The sequence below is a fragment of the Coenobita brevimanus genome, chromosome 25, assembly GCF_032717465.1.
Source record: "Coenobita brevimanus isolate Jiangsu-jjx chromosome 25, ASM3271746v2, whole genome shotgun sequence".
Lineage (NCBI taxonomy): Eukaryota > Metazoa > Arthropoda > Malacostraca > Decapoda > Coenobitidae > Coenobita > Coenobita brevimanus.
Window position 1 is genome coordinate 10,348,443 of NC_136978.1, and position 26,767 is coordinate 10,375,209.

General features: G+C 43.1%; 1 protein-coding gene across 1 annotated transcript in view; it reads left to right on the forward strand.

The window, feature by feature from the left end:
* Dscam1 (Down syndrome cell adhesion molecule 1) overlaps positions 1 to 26,767 on the forward strand; it is an 829,655-nt gene that overhangs the window by 661,018 nt on the left and 141,870 nt on the right. The window contains exons 21-26 of the mRNA XM_080267762.1: positions 2,437 to 2,568; positions 4,894 to 5,061; positions 9,311 to 9,530; positions 9,751 to 9,992; positions 19,043 to 19,198; positions 23,880 to 24,022. Coding sequence (XP_080123888.1) covers positions 2,437 to 2,568; positions 4,894 to 5,061; positions 9,311 to 9,530; positions 9,751 to 9,992; positions 19,043 to 19,198; positions 23,880 to 24,022 — 1,061 coding nt within the window. The remainder of the gene's footprint in view (positions 1 to 2,436; positions 2,569 to 4,893; positions 5,062 to 9,310; positions 9,531 to 9,750; positions 9,993 to 19,042; positions 19,199 to 23,879; positions 24,023 to 26,767) is intronic.

A 26,767-nucleotide genomic window follows, 5' to 3' on the forward strand; every position in this document is an offset into this window, starting at 1 on the left:
GACAGGGAAGGTTTGGAGCCAGCATATCCAGTGTTTGGCCCTTGGCCTTTGATTGCTATAGCTACTGTGAGCAGGCCAATAGGCAGGATGCAGATGGGGAAGGCAGCAGGTGTGTTGAAAGCCTCAGGAGATGTAGGAATGGGGTTAGTCACTGATTTGATAAATACGATTATGTATGAGTGTTTTATCCCAGATGATTGGCTGAAGAGAGTAATTGTAAATGCTTATAAGGGGAAGGGTGATGTCCTGGAAAGAGGAGATTATAGGCATAAAGCTTTTGGACCAGATAATGAAGGTAATGGAAAGAGTTCTAGAAGGTATGATTAGAGAATGAGTGATTATTGATGAGATGCAATTCAGGTTTATGCCAGGCCAGAGGACAACTGCTGCCATATTCATTGTTCGACAGCTTCAGGAAAATATATAGGAGAGAAAAGGGAACTGTACTTTGTTTTTGTTGATTTGGAGAAGGCCTTTGACAGAGTCCCTACAGAGGTGGTGAAGTGGGCAATGAGAAAACTTGGGATCGAGGAGTGGCTGGTTAGGGTGGTTATGGCCATGTATGTGTGTTCTCGCACCTAGGTAAGTGTGAATGAAGTTTTAAGTGAGGAGTTTTCCATGCGTGAAGGTGTGCATCAGAGGTCAGTTTTGAGCCCCTTGTTGTTTATCATGGTACTTGAAGCCCTCTCACATGACTTCAGAAATGGACTCCCATGGGAGTTGTTCTTTGTTAATGATATGGTGTTGATTGCAGAGAGTGAAAGGGAGGTAGAGGAAAGATTTAGGAATTGGAGAGATGGTATGGGGCACAAGGGCTCAAGAGAAATCCACTCATCATTGAATTCAGTGTTGTCGTATGAGGAGTGTAGCAGCCCGGGGCTAGGCAAGTTGGTCCTGACATTTCAGATGAGAGTGACCAGCTTCACTGATCCCTGAGTGGCATCACATGAGCAGTAAACCCCAGCCACCCCTTGGATATAAACCTGCACCAGCTCAATTTGATTGGAGTGCCTTAATTGCTCACTGAGCCACCAGGTGCCATAATTTTGTTATATGGTTGTCACCCAGCACGGTAAATGGTTTCCTGGTTTACAGAAATCATTTGGCTTGTCATTCAGTGTAGAGTCACCTGTAGGCAGAAGGAAGAGGAAAGAATGAAGGAAAGAAAGACAGAAGAGGAAGGATGGAAAGAAGGAAGGAAGAGGGGAAGGGGTAGGCATCAGAGAGCAGCACTACATCGTGTGAGTCGATGGTGAGCGCCCCCACCAACCACATGCAGATAGAACAAAAGTGATGGTATCTAGGGCTGGGGGTGGTACCATCAAAGAAGAGAGGAAGTGGCCATGTGCAATTTCCCACAAGGGCGTGGAAAGTAATTCCATCTTGTGCAGTGTTTGTGATAAGTGGGTGCATAAGAGATATAGCGATATTAGAGGTAGACTGCGAGATAATACTAATTTCATATGTATGGTGTGTCAGGGAAAGCATGTGGAGATTGCCAGGCATGAAAGGATTTAACTTGCTGGTGAGTCTCTTGAGTGTGTGGAAGAGTTTTGTTAATTGGGAGACATGTTATGTGCTGGAGGTGAGGCTGGAGCTAGCTCTGTGGCTAGAGTGAGGAGTTGGAAGAAGTTCTGGGAGCTGCTGCCTCTCCTGACATTGGGAGGGCTCTCCCTCCATGCTAAGGGATTTTTGTATGCAGCATGCGTTAGAGGTGTAATGTCGTATGGTAGTGAGACCTGGTCAGCAAAGGAAGAGGATATTCGCAGGCTCACACGTACAGAAATGACAATAATTAGGTGGATATGCAGTTCATCCCTGAGTGTGAGGCCTGGGGGGGCTGGGTTTACGATGGAAGAGTTGAAAGTTAGGATGGGACTGGAGTGTATTGGTATTGTGATGAGGAGGGACAGTTTGAGTTGGTTTGGGTATATGGAGAGGATGGGGGATGATAATTGGGTGCAGAAAGTGAGAAGTGTTAATGTTAGGGGTAGGGTAGCAAGAGGTAGACCGAAAAAGACCTGGGACGAGGTCATTGGGTGTGACCTCAGGGATAAGAGACTAAATAGGGACGCTGTCAGAGATCAAGCAGCATGGAGATCAGCCATTAGATGACCAAGGCCGACGTGTGCAAGCATGTTGGAGCCTTCAAAACCTAAACAAAATGAAAGAAAATAATGTGAGGACAACATCTTAATAATGTTGCTGTTTAAAACTGATTATTGTTTTAAAGCTTGTATGTTGGGTCTTTGGTTGTCTATGGCTCTTTGCAGAATAATTTTCCTGTTGAAACAAATCAGTCTACCAAAAATATCTAGATATACCTGAATCTGAATTGCCACAACAGATGTAAAGTGTAAATGACTTTAACTAATGGAAACAAAATTTCCAGGCACACCGGAGTTAAGTAGTTTCCATCTTTTGTGTTTTCTCCAGAGCGTCCTGAACAGCCCAGCAGCCTGAAGGTTCTTGACAAGAGTGGACGTTCAGTGGAGCTCTCATGGACCCGTCCCTACAATGGCAACTCTCGTATCACCCGCTACATTGTTGAGTACAAGCTTAGCCGACGTGAGTTATATGAGGATTGGCAGACAGAGGCTAATTGCTATTTTATTTTGATTGGATGATGGATGGGTGGCTTTACTTTACTCGGCAGAAATGAATATGAAATATTATTGAGACTGTTTGTAATTTGTAAGATTTTCTACCTTTATGAGGAAGTACCGTACTGTAGGATTAGATGATGGATGGATGGAAGAATTGCAAAATGATGTGCTGTGGCAAAAAATACTGTTAACAGTGCTACAGCTTAGCAGGAAACTTAATTTGGGGCAGTACTTTTGCCTTGTCTTTTCTCATTATGCAGGAGTTTAACATGATATATACTGTATGGCAATGCAGCATGTATCATTTTAAATGAAGCATATTCTTCAGAGTATTACTGCGTGTAATTTTCTCTTACAGTTGCTGTAATTAATAGGGGGATATTGCCAGATCAGCATTATAGGTAGCAATGAAACTTTGATGGGCAGTTTTCCTTTAATATACTATGGACTCATTAGGAAAAAAAGATTATCAGAAGAGGTTATATAGAACAAGGACCTCCTGTAATCATTTTCCACCATGTAGGATCCATCCATGCATCATCCAGTCTTTTTTTGCCCCATGAGGAGCAAAGGGGCCCAGGGTTAGGTTACTCCAAACATTTATGGGAAGAGTAACCAGTCTCACTTTCCCCTGAGTGGTATTATGTTGAGGGAGAAACCCCATCCACTCCATAAATGGAAACCTTTACAGACTCTGTTTGGTTGGAGTGCTTTAACCCATAGACTCTAAGGCATCAGTTGGCCTTATAGGGTAGTTACCAAGCAGAGTAGTAAATGTTACAGGAAACCAAATGGCTAGTCATTCAGTGTAGATTCACCTACCTGGGGAGAGAGAGAGAGGGAGAAAGCACTACATTGAGTGAGTGGATGATGGGCACCCAAACAAACCTAGCACACTATGTGGGAACTTAACTTTTTCAGTCTGGTAATGTATTTTCTGGCTGTAGCTTGCAGCTTTCAGACACATATATTTAATTTAAGACAGGCCTTAGTACTTCCAGTGTAAAAGCCTCACCAAAACTAATCAAAATCATCTAGAGAAAGCAGGAACAAAATAGTAAAGTATGTGATTGGATTGAAAGGGTTAACGTGATGTACAGGAATATCTTTGAATAGTACCCTTACTCAGATCTCAACTTTTTCCCTACAGTTGGTACTGTATTTTTGCATGAAATAAACAAATTAGTTTCATAGTGAATCAGTGGAACTTTGGTGGGCAATTTTTCTTTTTGTGCTGTGGATATACAGTAATAGCATTAAAAAACATGAAACAAGGCAGCATATAAGAAGAACTCACTGTACTGTTTTGATCAAAAGTTCACAGACACCTTGTCAGCTGAGGGAATGAAAGGTGTCACATTAAATATTCATATTTGATAGCAGTATGCAACACACAGTAAAAGAGCATAAGAGGGAAGGACATTTTGTGACATAAGGATGAAAAATATGGAAGGTAGTACACTCACCATCCACTCACTCGATGTAGTGCTGCTCTTGGGTGTCTGCCCTTTCCTTTCCTGCATCCTTCTCTCCTTCCATGATCTTCTGTCTTTCTTTCCTTCATTTGTTCCTTGTCCTTCTGCCAACGGTTGACTTTACACTCTCTTCTGTGTTTCCTTCCTGTATTCTTTCGTCTTCCTTCTGCCTGTGGGTGACTCTACACTGAGTGACAAGCCAAATGGTTTCCTGTACACCATGAAACCATTCACTACGCTGGGTGGTAACCATATAACCAAATTTTGGCGCCTGGTGGTTTAATGGGTAATTGTTGTGCTCCAGTCGGATTGAGCTGGTGAAGGTTTATATCCAAGGGATGGTTGGGGTTGATTGCTCATGTAATGCCACTCAGGGATGAGTGAGGCTGGTCACTCTCATCTTAAATGTCAGGGCCAACTGCCTAGCCCCGGGCTCCTACGCTCCTCATGGGGCAATGTAGGATTGGGTGATGGATGGATGGATGGATAGTACACAATACCACCAGGGGATTCTTTGTGAACTTTTGCCTGATATTGTATACACTGTATGTTTGGGCAGGCTTTTTTATCCCCATCATTCCTGTGATGTGTTAAATTAATAAACTATTGCTACCTCTGAATTACATTATTCAGTTCTGGAGACACTTCTTGAACTGGAAGAGTTAGATATAGTCTTCATAACCCCTTTGCTACTAAAGATCCTTCCAGAGTTTAATAAAATTCTCTGATGGTAACGATAACAGAATATGAAATGAGGTCACTAGATAGAAGGGGTTAATCTCTTTTCACTTGACCGTGGCCATACTTGGCAGGCAACTGGGACACTGATGGCGAAAGAGTGATGGTGCCAGGAGAACAGAACATGGCAGCTGTTCTTGATCTACGCCCAGCCACAACTTACCACCTGCGCATTGTGGCCAGGAATGAGATTGGTGACTCCGAGCCTTCAGACACCGTTACCATCATCACCGCTGAGGAAGGTGAGTGAAGTATTTTGCATAAGATATGCATGCAAAGGAATACTAACTGGTTCAGTATGATAACTATCTATCTATCTGTCTATTGCCAGACGCCTCAATCCCGTTTGGGGTGGCCACAAACAAATCGCCTCCAAGTCGCCCTGTCCTCCGCCATTTCACTGCCCTGCTCCCAACTCACACCCCCCTCTCTCATTTACCTCTCCACCCCATCCCTCCATCTCATCCTCAGCCTCCCCCTCCCTCTTCCCCCCTCCACCTCACTCACATACACTCTCTTCGTCAGTCTTTCACCCTCCGTCCTCTCCACATGGCCAAACCACCACAGTGTGTTCCTCATAACGCTTCCTATCATATCCACATCAACACCACAGCGCTCCTTTATATCCTCATTCGTCAGCCTGTCTCTCCATGTGACTCCACAGGCTCCTCTTAAATAACTCATTTCCACTGCTCTCACTCTTGACTTGTGTCCTTCCAACAACGTCCAAGCTTCACTTCCATACGTTAGAGTTGGTATCACAATACTGTCATGTAGTAACTTTTTCACTTCCATGCTCACTTCCCTGTTTCTTATCACTGCTTTCAAAAAACCAGCAACCTTTCTTCCCTGCTGTACCCCTTTCAAGCACTTCACCCTCCAAACCTCCATTCTTACTCATCACACCTCCCAAGTACTTAAAAGTACTCACATTTTCCAATTCCTCACCATCCAACCTCGCTGTACATTCACTGACTTCACCTCTATCAAAGACCATCACTTTACTCTTCCCTACATTCACCTTTAGATTCCATTTCTTACACATTCTCCCAAACTCATCCACCAAGCCTTGCAGCTCCCCTTCGTCTTCACTCAACAACACAGTATCATCTGCAAACAACAGTACAGGGAGTTTCCAAACACTATGATAACTTTATTTTCATATTTTTGATTTGTATATTATTTCATTCGGCTTAGGAGAACTTTTACAAACAAGAAGTTTGAAATATTTCATCATCATCAACATCATCTGGACCTCCTTTCCCACCCAAGGGCAGGGTGAGGCGTAGCAACATCCAGCCAGCCCAAGTTTGCCCAATCCAATGGGCCACGCTTCCATTCACTCATCATTCAGGCCCCCGGAATCCTGTCTCTGTCTGATACGCCAAAAAACTTTCACCACATTCAGTAGCTTTACATAAATGTATCCGATAGAGTCAGTCCGAACACTGTCACGTTAAAATGGGGTGCTAAATCCCCGATCATGCACATCTTCTCACGACATTCATCCATCCAGCTCGATCTCTTGTCAGTCCCCTAGCCTCATCGACTTCCATACCTCTCTTCCTCACACACTCATCCACCATATCCCTCCACCTTCTCCTTGATCTAACTTGGCTCCTCCCCTCATCAGAGTTGCTCAGATATACCTTTTTCACCACTCTATTGTTGCCCATTTTCTCCACATGACCATACCGTCTCTGTAAACTCTCTTCGATTCTGGCGTCCACAGACTTCCTCACTCTGCATCTCTCACAAATCACATTATTTCGTATCCCATCCACTCTCTGCACTCCACATACAGTGCATTCCTCAGCAGTCCCATCTCCACTGCTGTCTTGAGTTGTCATCTTCATGCCACACCATAGTCTCACACTCATATGTTAAAGTTAGCACTCCTTCATGTAGGCCTCATGCAGCTGCAACACTCATGCCTCTGTTTCTTATCAAGGCCTTCATAGCACCAGCTACTTTTCTTCCATGTGTCACTCTACTGTCCACTTTTTGCACATTTTCTTCTCTTTTCTATCACTGTACCCCGGTATTTGAACTCTCTCACCAATTCCACAGTCTCTTCATTCACTGTAACATTACACTGGGAGTCACCTTCTCTGTCGATTACCATCACGTTACTCTTTTCTGCATTTACTCTCAAGGCACGACGCTCAAAGACATCAGCAAAACTCTGCACTAGTCTACCTAGTTCCTGTACAGTATTTGCAAGTAGCTCTGCATCATCAGCATTCAACAAATTTGAGATACTTCATCCATCACCATTCATTACCAGTGTCATCCCTTTCTCCATTATTCGTGTTTTTACCTCTCACATCACCCCATCCATAAATATATTGAACAACCATGGGGGCATCACACAATCTTGTCGTATGCCTTTTGATCATGAACCATTCACTTAGATGCCCATTTACCCTTACACATGCCTCACTACCATCATAAAAACTCTTGAAGGCACTTAGCAGCATACCATCTATACCATACATGTGCAAAACCTTCCACAATCCTTTTCTGTCTACTTTGTCGTATGCATTTTCCAGATCTGTGAATCCCATAAACACCTTATAGTCTTTCTCACAAACCTTCTCCACTATCTGTCTCACTGCAAATATTTGATTCACACATCTTCTGCCACTCCTAAAGCCACCCTGTTCATCACTCACTAGGACTTCTGATATCTATATTATTTTATAATAATTCTTCCGTATACCTTTCCAACGACATTCAGTAAACTTATGCTACGATAATTCTTGCACTCACTTTGCTCACCTTTATTTTTGTACAGGGGTACAATCACAGCCTTTTTCCACTCTGCTGGCACAGTTTCACTCATCCATGCCTTCTTACAGATCCCCAACAAGCATTTGATTCCACTCTCTCCACTACACTTAATCATCTGTGCATACACCTCATCAACCCCAGCTGCTTTCCCATTTTTCAGCCATTTCACAGCGTTTTTCAGCTGTGAGAGTGTCACTTTTCCCATCACTGCATTTCCTCTCTTTACTCCCCCAAAACCAGTCATGTTAACAGTTGCTCTGCCCTTCTATTCCCATTCATTGGACTTTCAAAATATTCTTTCCATCTGGTCCTTACTTCATCCCCATGGATTAATAATCTACCACTTACATCCTTCACACTTTCACATTTCTTTCCACTGTCACTTCTACATTTCCACACCTCTGTTTAGAGTAACCTCCTATTTTCAGAATAATTTACATTAATTTTTTTTCCTAGATCGTCATTTACCTCCTTCTTTTTCCTCTTCACTAATGTCTTTGCATGCTTCTTGCTCTCAATGTATTCAGTTTTATTTCAGTTGAACCCTTGTCCTGTAACCACTTTAGCCACTTCTTCCTCTTTTCCTCCATTGCTTTTATAACCTCTTCATCCCACCATGCCGTACCTTTCTTCTTTGTTGTTACTCTTACCGCCTCATACACTGCTTTAGCATTCCTAACTAAGCAATCTCTATATGCATTCCACAGGCTGTCCAGATCCATTTCGTTCCAATTCACTGATTCCAACTCCTCCTTCTTTGGTCCTGTATTCGTCCTCAGTTTCCAGACTTTAAGTCGTTCTCCCTGACTACTCCTCACTCTCCTGGTCCATCTCACTCTTCTCAGCTTGATGTTGCAAACCAGAATCATATGATCTGATGGACCTCCACTTCGTCCTCATGGCCCTTTCCTATTCCCAGCATCGACCTTTCTACAAACACGTAATCAATGAGGCTCCTTTCAACACGATCCCCGTTCCCTCTATACTATGTTTTTTGATGTGCGTCTTTGTGTTTGAAATACGAGTTATAATTACACAACCTCCTTTCCTGGCACATGTTCTTCAGTTGCTTCCCATTATCATTTTCTGCGGGTTTTCCATTACAACCCATTATGTCATCCTCAAGACCAGTGCCTACTCTTCCATTCATATCACCCATTACGATCACATTATATCTCCTGGGCATTTCTCCCACTGCTTCATCCAGCTCATCCCAAAACCTGTCTTTCTCTCTCTCACTCCTGTCATCACACGGTGCACATGCTACAATCACTGCCACTTTCACCTTCTCAGATTTTAACTTTACGTACATATATCTCGAGCTGACACATTTGTAATCTTTCATTCCATACTGCCACACCTTATGCAACAGCAAAGCAAATCCTTATATGCTATATTTAAATAACCCTGTCATTGCACTAGTTATCCCAAGCTGAATAAAATTGTCAGGTAGTAGCAAGAATAGTACAGTAACATCATAATTATTATGTTCAGACCATTTCTGTATGATTGAATTAACTTGGGGTTGCAGAAACTTTTCAAGCTTGAAGAGTTAAATATATATTTTATTAGCTCTGGCATTGCTAGGTGGAACTTAAGTACTGAGTGAGATTTTGTTTTTTAAACTGTAAACAAGCAATAAAAATGTAAAAGAAAGTCGCTTTTAACAAAGGCTTATTGTAATTCATTTGTGTGCAGCCCCCAGTGGCCCCCCACGTGACCTGAGTGTGGAGGCAGTTGATCAGAGCTCCCTGCGTGTGACCTGGAAACCTCCACTGCGCGAGGAGTGGAACGGAGACATCCAAGGGTACCAGGTGGGATACCGACTGGCTACAACCAATGCTTCATATGTGTATGAGACTGTGGAATTCAGCAAGGAGATGGGAAAAGAGCACCACCTTGTTATTTCAAAGCTTGAGTAAGTTGATAGAACCTTTGTTATGATGTTAATAATTTATTTTTAAGTTCTTTGCAGCAGTAAGACAGTAGCTATATTATATAAAGATTTTGTAGTTAATGGTTGGCAAGAGTATGAACAATAATAATTGTGCAAGGTACTGTGAGTTTTCCTGCTTTTCTAAAAGTGCGCACACAATAACAATTGTTCAAGATACTGAGTTCTCTTCTTTTTCTAACAGTGTATACACTGAGTATGCTGTGGTTGTTTCTGCATTCAACAAAATCGGCCAGGGCCCCAAAACTGAAGAAATTCGAGCATACACAGCAGAAGGGACACCTCAGCAGCCTCCCCAGGATGTTACTTGCACCACACTCACCTCACAGACCATCCGTGTTTCCTGGTCTTCACCTCCTCTTGAAACTGTTCAGGGCGTCATCAAAGGTTACAAAGTCTTCTATGGACCCTCTGACACTTGGTATGGTAAGTATTGTTCAGTACATGCTGAATCAAGTTTGTGCTGTAACATAACATATATTTACATGTAAAATAGGGGTTAGGTTCTTGGAACCCTTTATATCTTCTTTAAAATTAAGTATTAAGATCAGATATTATCAGTCTGCCTTAGATGCCCACAGCAGTGTGCTTATATAGGATCTCACTGACTGGACATGTCAATGCATCCTAGCCTAACCTAACCAAGAGGTTTTGCCCCCCAAGACCCTCCATGATTTTAACCACCAAGGGTTGCCACTAAGCGTAACCTTGAAAGCCCCTAGTACAGTACCAGCCAGGCAAAAACTTCTAACCAATTGTCCCGTGAAAGATCGCAGCCCAACATCATGCATATTTTCTCAAGAATTACTTCTGATGCATTTAGTCATAAAAACTAATTGCACAAAGTAATTTTTTTTTTTCTAAAAAAAACATTAGTCATCAACAATAAAGTAAAAAAATACAATGAAATCATCTGCATGGAGTGACTGCACACAGCTTCTATGGTAAGCATGAATGTAGTAATAGTTTTGTTTCGTTTTTGTAGGCTCCAACATGCTTGCATGCATCGGCCTCGGTCACCCAGTGGTGGCTCTCCACGCTGCTCGATCTATGGCATCCTCCCTGTTCAGTCCCTTAACCCTGAGGTCACACTTAATGACCTCGTCCCACGTCTTTCTCTGTCTACCCCTTGCAACCTCACCCCCAACATTAACACTTCTCACCTTCTGCACTCACTTATCATCCCCCATCCTCTCCACATACCCAAACCATTTCAATCTACCTCTCCTCATCACAACATCAATACACTCCAGTCCCATCCTAGGTCTCAGCTCTTCCATCATAAACCTAGCCCCCCCCCAGGCCTTGCACTCAGGGGGACACAGCAAATCCACCTAATCACAACCATTTCTGTACATTTGAGCCTGCAAATATCCTCTTCCTTTACTGCCCAGGTCTCAGTACCATATAGCATTACATTCCTAACATATGCATACAAAGATCGCTTAGCATGTAGGGAGAGCCCTCTCAATGTCAGGAGAGGCAGCAGCTCCCTGAACTTCTTCCAACCACTTCTCACCCTAGCCACAGAGCTAACTCCATCCCTACCTCCAGCACATAACATGTCTCCCTAATAACAAAACTCTTCCACACACTCAAGAGACACACCAGCAAGTTCAGTCCTTTCACACCTGACAATCTCCACCTACTCTCCCCAACATGCCGCACACATAAAATCAGCATTATCTCACAGTCTACCTGTGATACCCATTTATCACCCATTTATCGTACTTATTTATCACAAGCACTGCATAAGATGGAATTACTTCCCACGTCCTTGTGGCAAATTGCACATGGCCACTCTCCCTCTTCTTTGACTGTACTGCCACCAACATTAGATATCATCACTTTTGTTTTATCTGCATTTACCCTTAAGCCCTTGTGCCCCATACCATCTCCTCACTTCTTAAATCATTCCTCTGCCTCCCTTTCATTCTCTGCAGTCAACACCAAATCATCAGGATACAACATCTCCCAGGAGTCCATTTCTGAAGTCATGTGAGAGGGCTTCAAGTACCATGATAAACAACAAGGGACTCAAAACTGACCCTTGATGCACACCAACATTCAGGGAAAACTCATCACTCAAATCTCCATATACTCTTACCTGAGTGCGAGCACTCACATACATGGCCATTTCCACCCTAACCAGCCACTTCTCCAACCCAGGCTTTCTCATTACCCACTGCACCACCTCCCTAGGGACTCTGTCAAAGGCCTTTGGCAAATCAACAACAACAAAATAGTGTTCCCTTTTCTTTCCAATATATTTTTCCCAGAACTGTCGAACAATGAATATGGCATCAGTGGTCCTTTTGCCTGGCTTAAACCCAAACTGCATCTCATCAATATTCACTCTTTCTCTAATCATACCTCCTAGAACTCTCTCCATTATCTTCATTATGTGATCTAAAAGCTTTATACCTCTATAATTTCCTCTTTCCAGGGAAACACTCTTCCCTTTGTACACATTTACAGCTGCACTCTTCAGCCAATCATCTGGGACAACACACTCATATATAATCATATTTATCAGGTCAGTGACTAACCTCACCCCTGTATCTCCTGAGGCTTTCAACATTTCGGCAGTCAACCCAGACACACTTGCTGCCTTCCCCACCTGCATCCTGCCTATTGCCTCACTCACAGTAGCAGCGTCAATCAAAGGCCGAGGGCCAAACACTGGATCTGCTGGCTCCAAACCTTCACTGTCCCAGTCAGACTCCTCATTCAACAACCAGTTAAAATGCTCTCTCCATACATCTTTAATATCCCCACAGTTCACCACTTCCCTTCCTTCATCATTGTTAACACACTGCTCACCTATAATATCCTGATTTTCCCTCTTCATCTGATTTGCCTCTTCATCTGAGTATAAGTGGCTGGGGAATGGCTGGGAGAAGGAGGGAGGTGAGAAGACAGGAAGAAATCAGTACGATAGAAGTTGTGGAAGCAATGAAGAAAGTTAAATTGGGGAAAGCCCCACGAATTGATGGAGTGTGTGGTGAAATGCTGAAGCATGGGGGAGAGATAGTAGTAGAATGGATGTGGAAAATGTGCAGATTGGTCTGGGAGGAAGGTAGAGTCCCGGAGGATTGGAAGTCAGGTATAGTTATTCCTTTGTACAAAGGAAAAGGGGAAAAAGAAGTGTGTGGTAATCATAGGGGCATTTGTCTTCTTAGTATAATAGGAAAAGTGTATGGTAGGATACTTATTGACAGAGTTAGACAAAGAACAGAGGAATTAGTTGAAGAAGAACAGGGAGGATTTAGGAAGGGAAGAGGTTGTGTAGATCAAATATTCATTCTTAGATCTTTAGTGGAAAAGTTTCTAGAGAAGGGAAAAAAGTTGTATCTGGCTTTCATGGATTTGGAGAAAGCATATGACAGGGTGGATAGACAAGGATTGTGGAAAATATGAAGAATATATGGAGTAGATGGGAAGTTGTTGAATGCTGTGAAGAGTATGTATGATGGTGCTAAGGCTGCAGTGCGTGTGGATGGTGAACTGAGAGAATTTTTCTCTTTGAAGGTTGGGTTGAAACAGGGATGTGTCATGTCTCCATGGTTGTTCAATCTGTACATGGATGGGGTAATAAAAGAGGTACAAGGTAGGGTAGTGGATTTTGGAGTGGCCCTGGTGAGAGAGGGTAGTGTTTGGAAACTCCCTGTCCTGTTGTTTGCAGATGATGCTGTATTGTTGAGTGAAGACGAAGGAGAGCTGTGAGGCTTGGTGGATGAGTTTGGGAGAGTGTGTAAGAAATGGAATCTAAAGGTGAATGTAGGGAAGAGTAGAGTGATGGTCTTTGAGAGAGGTGAAGTCAGTGAATGTACAGCGAGGTTGAATGGTGAGGAATTGGAAAATGTGAGTACGTTTAAGTACTTGGGTAGTGTGATGAGTAAGGATGGAGGTTTGGAGGGTGAAGTGCTTGAAAGGGTACAGCAGGGAAGAAAGGTTGCTGGTTCCTTGAAAGCAATGATAAGAAGCAGGGAAGTGAGCATGGAAGTGAAAAAGTTACTACATGACAGTATTGTGATACCAACTCTAACGTATGGAAGTGAAGCTTGGACGTTGCTGGAAGGACACAAGTCAAGAGTGAGAGCAGTGGAAATGAGTTATTTAAGAGGAGCCTGTGGAGTCACATGGAGAGACAGGCTGACAAATGAGGATATAAAGGAGCGTTGTGGTGTGGATGTGGATGTGATAGGAATCGTTAGGAGGAATACACTGAGGTGGTTTGGCCATGTGGAGGGGATGGAGGGTGAAAGACTGACAAAGAGAGTGTATGTGAGTGAGGTGGAGGGGGGAAGAGGGAGGAGGAGGCCGAGGATGAGATGGAGGGATGGGGTGGAGAGGTATATGAGAGAGGGGGGTGTGAGTTGGCGGGGGACACGGTGACTTGGAGGCGATTTGTTTGTGGCCACCCCAAACGGGATTGAGGCGTCTGGCAATAGACAGATAGATCTGATTTGCCACCTTAAATATCATATTTTTCCATTCCACATGATTTAGGTTATCAAGTAAAAGTCTTTGTGACTCAGACTTTGCCCTGTATACCTCACTTCTAGCCCTACACTTGGCAGCCAAGTATTCCTCCGTGTTACCACCCTTTTTGCATTCCCGGAAAAGCCCTCTTTTCTCCTTAACTGCAGCTTCTACACCCTCATCCCACCACCAAGTTACTTTTATGTCTTGGTGGGCCTCTTGTCCAATTGCATATTGCATCAGTGACTCTGGAGAGGTTGTTCTTGAGGGCTCTGTACTGTTCATTAACGCCTCTGTCTATGGCTCCCTGTTCAGCCACCACTCTCCTCATCTCGCTATAGAAGGCATCCCTTTCTGCTTGGTTTTCCAGCTTCCGTATTTTCCTCCTAGGTACATAAGTCCTCTTTTTCCTCACTCGTTCTTTAAGCACCATGTCACAGATCAATAGTTTGTGGTGCTGCACACACTCCTCATTTCCTATAACTTTAACATCCCTCAATAACCTCCTATCAGCCCTCTTGACCAGAAAATAATCTATCTGACTGCTATTTCCCCAAGACTCGTACGTAATCAACCTGCAGTAATGCAAACTAATAAACAAATCAACCAAGCAGTTTAAATTTGTTTGAAAACATGGTCCACAAGAACTGAGCTCAAATGATTATCTTACCTAACTTATTATATCTACACATCAGCCTGTCATGGACTGTAAGAACCAAATTTCCTAACCCAGAGTCTTTCAGCTCATACCAAAATTCAGTCACTAAACCCTGTTCACACTCATTGCACTAAATGCAAAAATGCTTGAATTTTACTGCCCCCTCATCATTAGCCTATTTAGTTTTATAAATTTCCAACAAAGAGCCTGTCCATATTGTAAACCCAGCCAACTTATTTTTTCTGGTTGTCCAAATGTTACTCCCTCTTTCGCATAAAGCTTCCACACCCCACACTGCTTCATCCATTATTTTTGCTTTCCCTCAGGAACACATACTTTTCTCTTCTTAGCACTTTCACTGCTAGGAGAAGCACTTGCTGGACACTCAGGCATCATAACTTAGGTAGTTTGGAAGTACATGTTCAGAGTTCTAAGATGAATTAGGAGTGAGAAAAGTTTTTATAGATACAACGACAGCACAGTAATGAGGCTGAGGCAGGCAAGTAAAGGATGTGCATCACATGGATAGGCTTGGGTCACTCAACCTTAGCAATGAGTGACAAAAGCACAAAGCACAGGTTGCAAACAATCACACCCAGCTGGAAATCCAAAACCTGAAGGCACCCATTTTATTTCTTGTGCACATTTGCGTGATATTATTGTGTTATTAAGTAGATAATAAAAGGAGAAATTAAATACTATTGTTATTGTAAGATTGTTACTTCCCCCTGTCCTAAATTGCAACTCCACTGTGTTAGTGAACATAAATTACGGATATGGAGCTCTTCAGGCACTAGATCCTGAGAGGCCATTAAATTGCTGAATACCACATAATGGTGTACCAGTCTCTAAATGTTAAAAATACACCCATACCCTGATTGCCGACGCATCGATAACCAATGATTTGCTAGACCAAACAAAAGAAGTGGGGGAGCATTCACACAATCCAAACAGCCTTTGATTTGCTAGTCCGAACACTCCACCCCTCCATAGGTTTGGAACAAGTATGTTCGAATGGGATGTGGTGGTATACACGGCTCTCCATGTCCTCCCTCCATCCACTCTCTTCTCCCCCCATCCTTCCTCCATCCTCCATCGTGCTCAGCACTGCCAGGCGTGTCTGCCTCTCCATCCCCCCGCCCTCCCTTGCTCTTGATTGTCTAACTCCCCATCTCCCCACCCCAGCTTGTCTCCCAAGTGTGTGTGTGTGTGTGTGTGTGTGAGAGAGAGGGAGAGAGAGTGTGTGAGTGAGTGAATGAGTGAGTGAGTCATTGAGTAAGAGTGAGTGAGAGAGAGAGTGAGTCTGAGAGTCAGTGAGAGTCAGTGAGACTGTGAGAGTGAGTGAGAGAATGATTCAGTGAGGGTGAGAGAGAGTGAGTCAATGATATTAAGTGAGAGTGAGTTAGTGAGAATGAGTGAGAGAGTGAGCGAGAAAATGAGTCAGTGAGTGTGAGAGAGAGTCAGTGAGTGGGTGAGTCAGTCAGTGAGTGAGAGTCAATGAGATTGAGTGAGAGAGAGAGTGAGTGAGTGAGACTGGGTGGGGAGGGGGTAGCAGGACAGTTTGGCTTTCTTGTCTCCCTCCCTATCCCCACCACCCTCCTCCATCCCTGCTTGTCTCCCATCCCATCCCCCACCCTCCCCCATCCCCACTTCTCTCTCTCCCTCACTCCAGCTTGCCTCCCTCCAGTTCCCCCACCCTCTTCCACCCCTGCTTGTCCCCCTCTCCATCCCCCCACTCACCCCCACCCCTGCTTGTCCCGGTGTCAGCTGCCTGTCTGTCACTTGTCAGTTGCCCTGAATCTTTGCACACTGCACGTCCTACCCACCTTACCTTCGTGCATGTGATGTTTGATGTTTCATTTTTCAGCAGTAGTATTGTTTATGAGGATAATAACATTACTTATGGTGTTTCTGTGTCAGAATTTGTTGATTGGGTGAGGTATATGAGAGTTTGGATTTGGACCTGGAACTCATCTCTGGCTTTTCTTCAGTATCTTATGGGGAAAATTGCGTAAGTATCCGATATACTTGCAGACCAAACACTCCCACTGGTACACAGCACTGCCAGAAATCGGGGCATGGGTGTATAGAAGTTGCTGGATTCCACATAATGATGTCTTAATCTCTAAATGTGAAAATTTCAAAATCTTATGTGAACTATTATTTGCATGGAGTACATAATAGTTCTCTCCAATATTAAAGCTTAATATGTTTTCTGACTGTGTGTGATACAGACAAATATTTCCACAAAGATGGTGCATGGTGGAGGGAGTATGGCACAAGAAAATTTTTAATGGTTGCCCATGTGTTCATCAGCATAACATCATCCCTGATGTCTTATCCTTCCTTTCTTTTCTTTTCTTTTCTTTTCTTCTTCTTCTTCTTCTTCTTCTTTTTTTTTTTTTTTTTTTCAGAAGATGAACAAAAAAAAAATCCATACATCAGATTACAGGTGTTCTTCATTCATAAAAATCTGTAACAGTTGGAGTTGAAGTTAAAGTTTGGGAGGAAACTAATCTCGGGAAGCAGGTTTCAAAGAGAATCATTTCAAGGAATAAAGGAATTCTGAAAGACAGAAGTTCTGCAATATGGCAGTGTGACAGTCAAGCCATGGGCGCTATGAGATGCTCATGTAGCACGGGGGAAGGCAAGGAGAGGTGGCACAAATGATGCAAATTCATCTGAGCATTTGCCATAAAAGTATCTCTAAAATAATGAAAGGAGGACAACATTCTGTCTTACTTGTAGCAGAGGCACTGGTTTTTCATATGTAACTGGTGGGTTATTGATTATTATTGTTGCATTGTTCTGAATTTTGTCCAGTTGTTTTAGCACAACCTCTCCACATCCATTCCACAAGGGTGAGCAGTATTCAAGCTGAGAGTTCACATGACTCATATAAATTATGGCAAACTGCTTGTCAGTGAAGAAGTTATGGATTAAATACAACATTCCAAGTTTCTTCGTGGCAATTTTAGCAAGTTGTTGCAAAGCATCTTCATATCCTTTCTATGTTTTTCTTCTCGTGGACTTGGGTTATGCAGTCCATTCTCAGAGACTCGGCAGTCCTTCTACATGCCAAGGAAGGGCACCATACACCCTCACAGGTCACTAGATAGAAACTAATACTGAACTGTATATCATGTGATAAACTAATGGTTTTCTATGTACATGCTGTGTAATGGTATTAATGGGGGTGTTTGTGAAATGAGAACACACATTGCTGTATACCTTACATACAGTGTATCCTCATTTTAAGACATTAATTCAGATACTGCCTTTGGTGGTAAATTGAATATTCCATTAAATCAGAGATGCCAGTTTAAGGCACTCTGACTGCTGTTTTGTGCTTTTTCATTTTTAAAATGGATACAGGATAACACAAGTTAATGAAATAGCCCCATCTAAACAACATAATCTGATTATGACATGTATACAGTATTTTCACGCAGGTAGTGTAACAAAACCATCAAACTGAGAAAAGAAAGAAGTTGATGTCCATGATGTTGTTTAACCTCAGTTTGTCTGGCTGAGTAGACCTGTTGACCACAGGTAGGCAAATGCTTCTGTAGGGCCATCCTACAGAGATAGTACAGTACAGTACAAGTATAGTACAGTACAGTATAGTACTTACACTGTGCAAGGATCTGGCAGCCCCTTGTGGTAGACAGCACCTCAGCAGGTGTCAAACTAGGGTCCTTTCCCATGACGAGATGCAGGGTTATATGAAGAGGGTTGACTTCTGGGTAGATGTTACACCTGCTTCTCTCTGTCCAGGATACACAGTGCCACCACATGTAGGCTCCATGTCACCCCCAGGGGTTTGATCTAGGTCCTGTTAGACTTGTGGAAGGGTGTCAACCATGATTACACAAACCTTTGTATTACAATTAATTGGAATTTATCCATGTTTTTGTTGCCATATTGGGCAGTAATAATGGACAAGATTTTGTGTGCTAAATTGGAAATTTGTTAAGCTGGTGTGTGTTTAGTTAGGACTGCTCAGCCAAGCAGACAAGAGTTACTAACAGCGTCAACAGCAAATCTTCAAGATTACAGAGCTTTACTTCTTCCTTTCTTGGTGCCTTATTTTGATTGTGACAAATTAGTAATGTGTAGGAAACCTTCAGAGTCAATATTAAACTGTAGTTCTTACAACTGGGAACCAGTTATACAGTAGTGTGTGTGTGTGTGTGTGTGTGTGTTTTTGTAAAATAATTATCAATCCAGCATTAGATGCATTACGAGTGTTTTTCACTGATTAGCATCCTGAGTATTGACAAAAGTCCATTCTACAGTTACTTTATTCTCAAGTGGCAATGTATCATGACAGATGAAGACAGCCAGGACATCAAGATCACACCCTCCACTGAGACTCACCTCCATGGCCTTCAAAAGTATACCAACTACAGTCTCCAGGTCTTGGCCCATACCTCAGGTGGAGAGGGAGTCCGCTCTCAGCCCATCCACTGCCAGACTGACCAGGACAGTAAGTGTTATCTATCCACTGTGTCCATTAACCATAGGACATGCAGGCATGTAGAATTCACCAGCCCTTGCTCCATCCCTACTCAGAGTGAAATCTGCATCCATAGAGAACTCAAAAACATAGCTTGAAAGGTCAGATAGGTTGGGTCTTGCCAGCTTGCAGTATGGGCACCACCCATCCCTACACAGATACAAACTCACGCTAGTTATATTTAAAGATGACAGTATTTTGCTACACTTAAACTAAACAACACATACTGTTTTTCACATTGGGTGACACTAACGCATCTGAGACAGCAACACATCTCAAGTATGCTGGGTCTGTGGTATGCTCCACTGTGGTCAGTTGACAATCTCCATGCATACTTAGTCTGAGCAAATTATGAGGTTGTCCAACAGCTACGGTAAATCATCATCATCATCAGCAGCAGCAGCAGCTTCCTCATCTATAGCAGCAGCATCTCATGTGCCTTGCTCCTAGGAAATCTCTGACAAGGAACAGCCATGACAGAACCACTTCCAGGGCTGTGCTGTACTCACATAATTCTTTTACTCTCAGGAGTCCTCTTCGTCCTCCTTCACTCACATCAATAAATTGCTTCAATCTTGTTTTTCTATTATATGTAAGTACCGTACTGCTTTTTCCAACATTACCCTCAGTTGTACATTCAGACAATAAAAACAAGGCAAAATTACTTTGATAATAATTGTATATAATTAAAAACTGTTATTTAATATTATAGATATAGAAACTTAGATTTCCCGTAAACCACGAAAGGATGTAAATGCTGGGTGGTAACCTTATAAGCAACCAACACGTGTTCCCTATGTGACAACAAGTGGGTTAGCGGAGGTTTAGTGCCCCTCCCCAGAAAACAACTAACTAAAAATACAAACAAGAAGCCTCGGACCAGGACTGACCAAAAGGTGATGACTAGGGACCGAACAAAAGACATGGTACAGATAGCTACATGCAATGTAAAGGGTGCAAATGATGAGGTGAAAGAACGAGACATTGTTCAGGTGCTTGAGGGTGGGAAAGTGGATGTATGTGGATTAATTGAAACTAAAAGGAGAGGTGAGAGTGTGAGAGAATGGGAGTATGGATGGGGAATATGCACGGGAGTAGGTGAGAATGAGAGAGCAGCAGAAGGAGTGTGTATTGTTGTGAGTAACAGATGGAAGGAGAATATAAGAGAGTATGGATCGGTTGGCCCAAGGATTGTGTGGGTAAGATTGAAAATTGGACTGCAAATGTGGGCGATTGTGTGCATGTATGCATCAACATAAGATCATGCAAGCAGAGTGAGAGGAGAGTTCTGGACAAGTGTGGAAGTGTGCATGGAAAAGTTTGAAAGGAATGTGAGAGTTTTTGATCGGAGATATGAATGGTAAAGTAGGGAATGTGAAGGTGGATGGAGTAGTTGGTGAATGGAGTGCACCTGCAGAGATGGATGAGAATGGCAGTGCTTTAGTGGACATTTGTGCTGGGAGGGGGTTGGTGATAACCAATACCCTCTGCAGGCACAAAATGATCCATAGCTATACGGGGCAAGTGATGAGAAGGGTGGGTGGTGAACTGAATGAACGAAAGGCAATGATTGATTATGTGTGTGTGTATGAAAGGATGAGGAGTTGTGTAATGGATGCAAGAGTATGTAGGGGTTGGGGGAGTGAACTTTCTGGCCACTACTTGGTGGTGGTCAGAATCAAAACCAGGTGGTCAGAATCAAAGTCCAAATGATATGGAGAAAAAGAAGAAGGGAAGGACAGGAGGAAGTAGTGTATACAAGGAGGGTGGAGAGGTTATAAGAGGATGGAAAAAAGGCAGAATATAAGAGGGAAGTGGAGGAGCGATTGGGTAAATATGGATTGGAGCAGATGGGGGACGTGGAAGGTGTGTGCAAGATATTCACAGAAGAAATCTGTGCAGTATGTGAGGTGGTGTGTGGGGTGAAGAGAAGACGAAAGGGATGTAGGGAACAGCATGATGGAATGAAGAGGTGAGAGAGGCTGTGGCACAAAAGAAGAAAGCATATAGTGAGTGGATGAGAAACAGGGGCATGGAGGAAGTTGAGAGATGGAAGAGAAAGTTATACTGTATGTAGAGAGGAGGAGAGAGATGAAAAGATTAGTATGAGAGAGTAAGAAGAGAGTGGATGAGGAATTTGGAAGGAACTTGAGTGTAAAGTGGAGGAAATGTAAGAAAATGTTTTGGAAAGAGGTAAGGAGACTTAGACAGGGTGCCAAAGAAGTTAGCAGGGGAGTGAAAGATAAAAATGGTAGATTACTGGTGGAGAAGGGAGAAAAAATGAACATATGGAGAGAACACTTTAAGGAACAGTTGAACATAGAGAATGAAAGTAATGCAAGTATAAGTAGCTGGGAATAAGTGGCTGGGGAATGGCTGGGAGAAGGAGGGTGGTGAGAAGAGATGAAGAAATCAGTTGGATGGAAGTTGTGGAAGCAATGAAGAAAGTTAAAATGGGGAAAGCCCCAGGAATTGATGAAGTGTGTGGTGAAATGCTGAAGCATGGGGGAGAGATAGTAGTAGGATGGCTGTGGAAGATGTACAGATTGGTCTGGGAGGAAGGTAGAGTCTCGGAGGATTAGAAGTCAGGTATAATTATTCCTTTGTATAAAGAAAAGGGAAAAAGAATTGTGTGGTAATCTTAGGGGCATTTGTCTTCATGATAGGACTCTTATTGACAGAGTTAGGGAAATAACAGAGGAATTAGTTGGAGAAGAACAGGGGGGTATTAGGAAGGGAAGAGGTTGTGTAGATCAGATTTTCATTCTTAGATCTTTAGTGGAAAAGTTTCTAGAGAAGGGAAAGAAGTTGTATGCAGCCTTCATGCATTTGGAGAAAGCATATGACAGGGTGGATAGACAAGGATTGTGGAAAGTATTAAAAATATATGGAGTAGATGGGAAGTTGTTGAAGGCCATGAAGAGTATGTATGAGGGTACTAAGTGCATGTGGATAGTGAACTGAGTGAATTTTTCTCTTTGAAGGTTGGATTGAAACAAGGATGTGTCATGTCTCCAAGGTTGTTCAGTCTGTATGTGGATGGGGTAATAAGAGATACAAGGTAGGGCTGTGGATGTTGGAGTGGCCCTAGTGAGAGAGGGCAGTGTTTGGAAACTCCTTGTACTGTTGTTTGCAGATGATACTGTGTTGTTAAGTGAAGATGAAGGGGAGCTGCAAGGCTTGGTGGATGAGTTTGGGAGTGTGTGTAAGAAACGGAATCTAAAGGTGAATGTAAGATATGGTCTTCGAGGGAAGGGAAGTCAGTGAATGTACAGTTGGGTTGATGAGGAGGAAATGTACAGTGTGAGTGCATTTAAGTACTTGAGTAGTGTGATGAGTAAGGGTGGGAGTTTAGAGGATGAAGTGCTTGAAAGGGTACAACAAGGAAGAAAAGTTTCTGGTTCCTTCAATGGTAAGAAACAGGGAATTGAGCACGGAAGTGAAAAAGCTACTACATGACAGTATTGTGATACCAACTCTAATGTATGGAAGTGAAGTTTAGACCTTGTTGGAGGGACAGAAGTCAAGAGTGAGAGCAGTGGAAATGAGTTATTTGAGAGGAGCATGTGGAGTCACATGGAGAGACAGACTGACAAATGAGGAAGTGAAGGAGTGCTGTGGTGTGGATGTGGATGTGATAGGAAGCAATAGGAGAAACACATTGAGGTGGTTTGGCCATGTGGAGAGGATGGAGAGTGAGTGACTGACAAGGAGAGTGTATCTGAGTGAGGTGGATGGGGGGAGAGGGAGGGGGAGGCCAAGGATGAAATGGAGAGGTGAAGTGGAGAGGTATATGAGAGAGGGGGGTGTGAGCTGGGAACAGGGCAATCAAATGGCAGGGGACAGGGTGACATGGAGGCAGTTTCTTTTTGGCCACCCCTTATGGGACTGAGGTGTCTGGCAATAGATAGATAGATAGATAGAAACTTAGAGCAAAAATGAATCTGAAAAAACACCAGGAGCCATGCATGATCATCAATATTTTTCTAACAGTCATCACTTGGATATCATTTTTCTTGCAGTGCCATATTCTTATCAGCATACAGTAACAGCCAAATTAGGGTTAGAATAAATGAATATTTTGTGGTAGGTGGGAGCACTCATCATCCACTCACTCGATGTAGTGCTGCTCTCGGGTGTCTGCCCTTTCCTCTCCATCCTTCTTTCCTTCCATTCTCTTCTGTCTTTCTTTCCTTCATTCTTTCCTTGTCCTTCTGCCTATGGGTGACTTTACACTCCCTCTTCTGTCCTTCTTTCCTTCATTCTTTCCTCTTCCTTCAGCCTGTGGGTGACTGTACACTGAGTGACAAGCCAAATGGTTTCCTGTACACCAGGAAAGCATTTACTACGGTGGGTGGTAACCATATAACCAGATTTTGGTGCCTAGTGGTTTTAGTGGGTAATTATTGCGCTCCAGTCGGATTGAGCCGGTGAAGGTTTATATCCAAGGGGTGGTTGGGGTTGATTGCTCATGTAATACCACTCAGGGATGAGTGAGGATTGTCACTCTCATCTTAAATGTCGGGACCAACTGCTTAGCCCCGGGCTCCTATGCTCCTCATGGGACATTGTATGATTGGATGATGGATGGATGGATGGATAAATGAATATTTAGTTACTATGAATAATGATGTGTGTTAATTCCCAACAGTTCCTGAGGCTCCTACATCTGTCAAAGCTCTGGTGATGTCTGCTGAATCCATTCTTGTATCCTGGCTGCCACCTGAACGCCCCAATGGCATCATCACCCAGTACACCGTTTACTTCAAGGAACATGGCAAGAGTGACAGTGAGGTGAGCTGAGAGACTGGTATTTTTTGTTTTTGATATTGTCATTTGTCTGTCTGTCTGTGTGTTGCCAGATACCTTACCCCTGTAAGGGGTGGCCACAAACAAATTGCCTCCATGTCATCTGGTCCCCCACCGTTTCACTGCCATGCTCCAAGTTCATACCCCTTCTCTCATATATCTCTCCACTCCATCCCTCCATCTCATCCTTGGCCTCCCCCTCCTCTACCCCCCTCCACCTTACTGACATACACTCTCCTCGTCAGTCTCTTGCTCTCCATCCTCTCCACATGGCCAAACCACCCCAATGTATTTCTCCTAATGCATTCTATCAGATCCACATCCACACCACAACACTTTTTCTCTTTCTCACATGTCAGTCAATTTCTCCATGTAACTCCACATGCTCCTCTCAAATACAGTAACTCATTTCCAGTGCTCTCATTCTTGACTTGTGTCCTTCCAACAAGCTCCAAGCTTCACTTCCATACTTTAGAGCTGGTATCACAGTGCTGTCATGCAGTGACCTTTTTACTTCCTTGCTCACATCCCTGTTTCTTATCGCTGTTTTCAAAGAACCAGCAACCTTTCTTCTTTGTTGTGCCCTTTCAAGCACTTCACCCTTCAAACTTCCATCCTTATTCATCACACTACCCAGATACTTAAATGCACTCACAATTTCCAGTTCCTCAGCATCCAACCTCACTGTACATCCAGTGACTTCATTTCTCTCGAAGACCATATCTTTACTCTTCCCTACATTCACATTTAGATTCCATTTCCTACACACTCATCCAGACCCAGTCACCGGGCCTTGCAGTTCCCCTTCATATTCACTTAACAATACAGAATCATCTGCAGTCAACAGTACAGGGAGTTTCCAAATGGTGCGCTCTTTCATTAAAGCGACTCTAACATTCACTGCCCTACCTTGTATCGCATTTACAATCCCATCCATATACAGATTGAACAACCATGGAGACATGACACATCTCTGTTTCAATGCAGGACTCAAATAGAAAAATTCACTCTATTCACTAGCCACCTGCACTGCAGCCCCTCATACATACTCTTCATGGCATTCAAAAACATCCCATTTACTCCATATATTCTTAATTTTTTCCACATTCCTTGTCTGTCCACCCTGTCATACGCTTTCTCCAAATGCATGAAGGCCGCATACAACTTCTTTCCCTTCGCTAGAAACTTTTCCACAAAAGACTTAAGAATGAATATGTGATCTACACAGCCTCTTCCCTTCCTAATACCTCGTTGTTCCTCACCAAATATTTCCTATGTTAATTCCCTAAATCCATCAATAATTTTTTTTTCTTTTTTTAATGCACCAGGAACCAAAGACCAGGAGCTCACAAACCATTCCTTCCAAGCAAAAATGAAAACAATACAACAGGGATCCAAATTCAAGATCCGTTCATTTCGAGATGCCTAGACAAACTGTGTTTGAAAGACTGGAGATCATAGGAAGTAGGAAATACTGTACAGACCGAGGGAGACAGTTCCAGAGATGACCTGTTGCATAAGTGAAGGACTGGGAGTAATGGTTGACTCTTGCATTAGAGAGTTGGACAGAAAAGGGATGAGAGTTTGTTGCTAGGTGGGTACTATGCACCCATCGTAGTTGTGGAGGGGTGCAAGCAGATAGTTCAGAGGAGCATTGACCATTGAAGTAGTGATAGAAAAGAGATATAGATGCATCAGTGTGGCAAGACAGAGGTTGAAGGGAGCCAGTAAGAGGAGGAGAGTTAATGAGATGAAAAGCCTTTGACTCCACCTTGTTGAGAAGAGCTGTATGTGAGGAGCCGTCCCACACGCGAGAGTTGTACTCTACACAGGGGCGAATAAAACCCGTGTATAAAGTCAACAACTGTGCAGGGCTTAGCAAACCTAATCTCGTGGAAGCATATTTTAAAAGAGATGTAATATGATCTTTCCAAGATAACTCTTGAGAGAATGAAACCTAAAGTGTGTTTAAGGATGATGCTGTATTGAGCTGGATATTACTAAACATTAGTGGGTACTCCTGTGGCAGAGTTTGGCAGGCTGATATGTGTAAGAACTGAGTTTTTGATGCATTAAAAACAACAAGATTACTTTTACCTCAGTCAGAGATACGAGCCAAGTCAGACATTAGGTGTCCCATAGCCTCATCCCCTGTTTGTTAAAGTACCTGCTGAAATGAATGCTGCGAGAAGTGAATGGAAAGGTGAAGGGTGGAATTATCAATATATGAGTGGATAGGGTTAAATGTACAGCTTAGAAGGTCATTGATGAATAAAAGGAAGAGAGCTAGTGATAGGACAAAGCCCTGAGGAACACCACTATTGATATATCTAGAAGAATGGTGGCCATCAACAACAGCAGCTATAGAATGACCAGAAAGGAAGTCAGAGATAAAGGTACAGATAGCAGGATAGAAAGTGTAAGAGGGCAGTTTGGAAATTAAAGATTTATGTCACAGCAAGGAGAAGGCTTACAAAAGGTACCGGAGCCAACCCACCCCTGAATCTCATCTTTTTTATGTTTCTGCCCAGAATCATGCTAAGTCTGTTCTTTGCTCTGCTAAAAATAATTTCATCCATATTAAATTCTCTCGATGTAGTGCCGCTTTGGGTGTCTGCCCTTTCCTTTCTTCCTTCCTTCTTCTTCTGTCCTTCTTTCCTTCATTCTCTCCTCTTTCTTCTGCCTGTGGGTGACTACACTCCCTCTTCTGTCCTTCTTTCCCTCATTCTT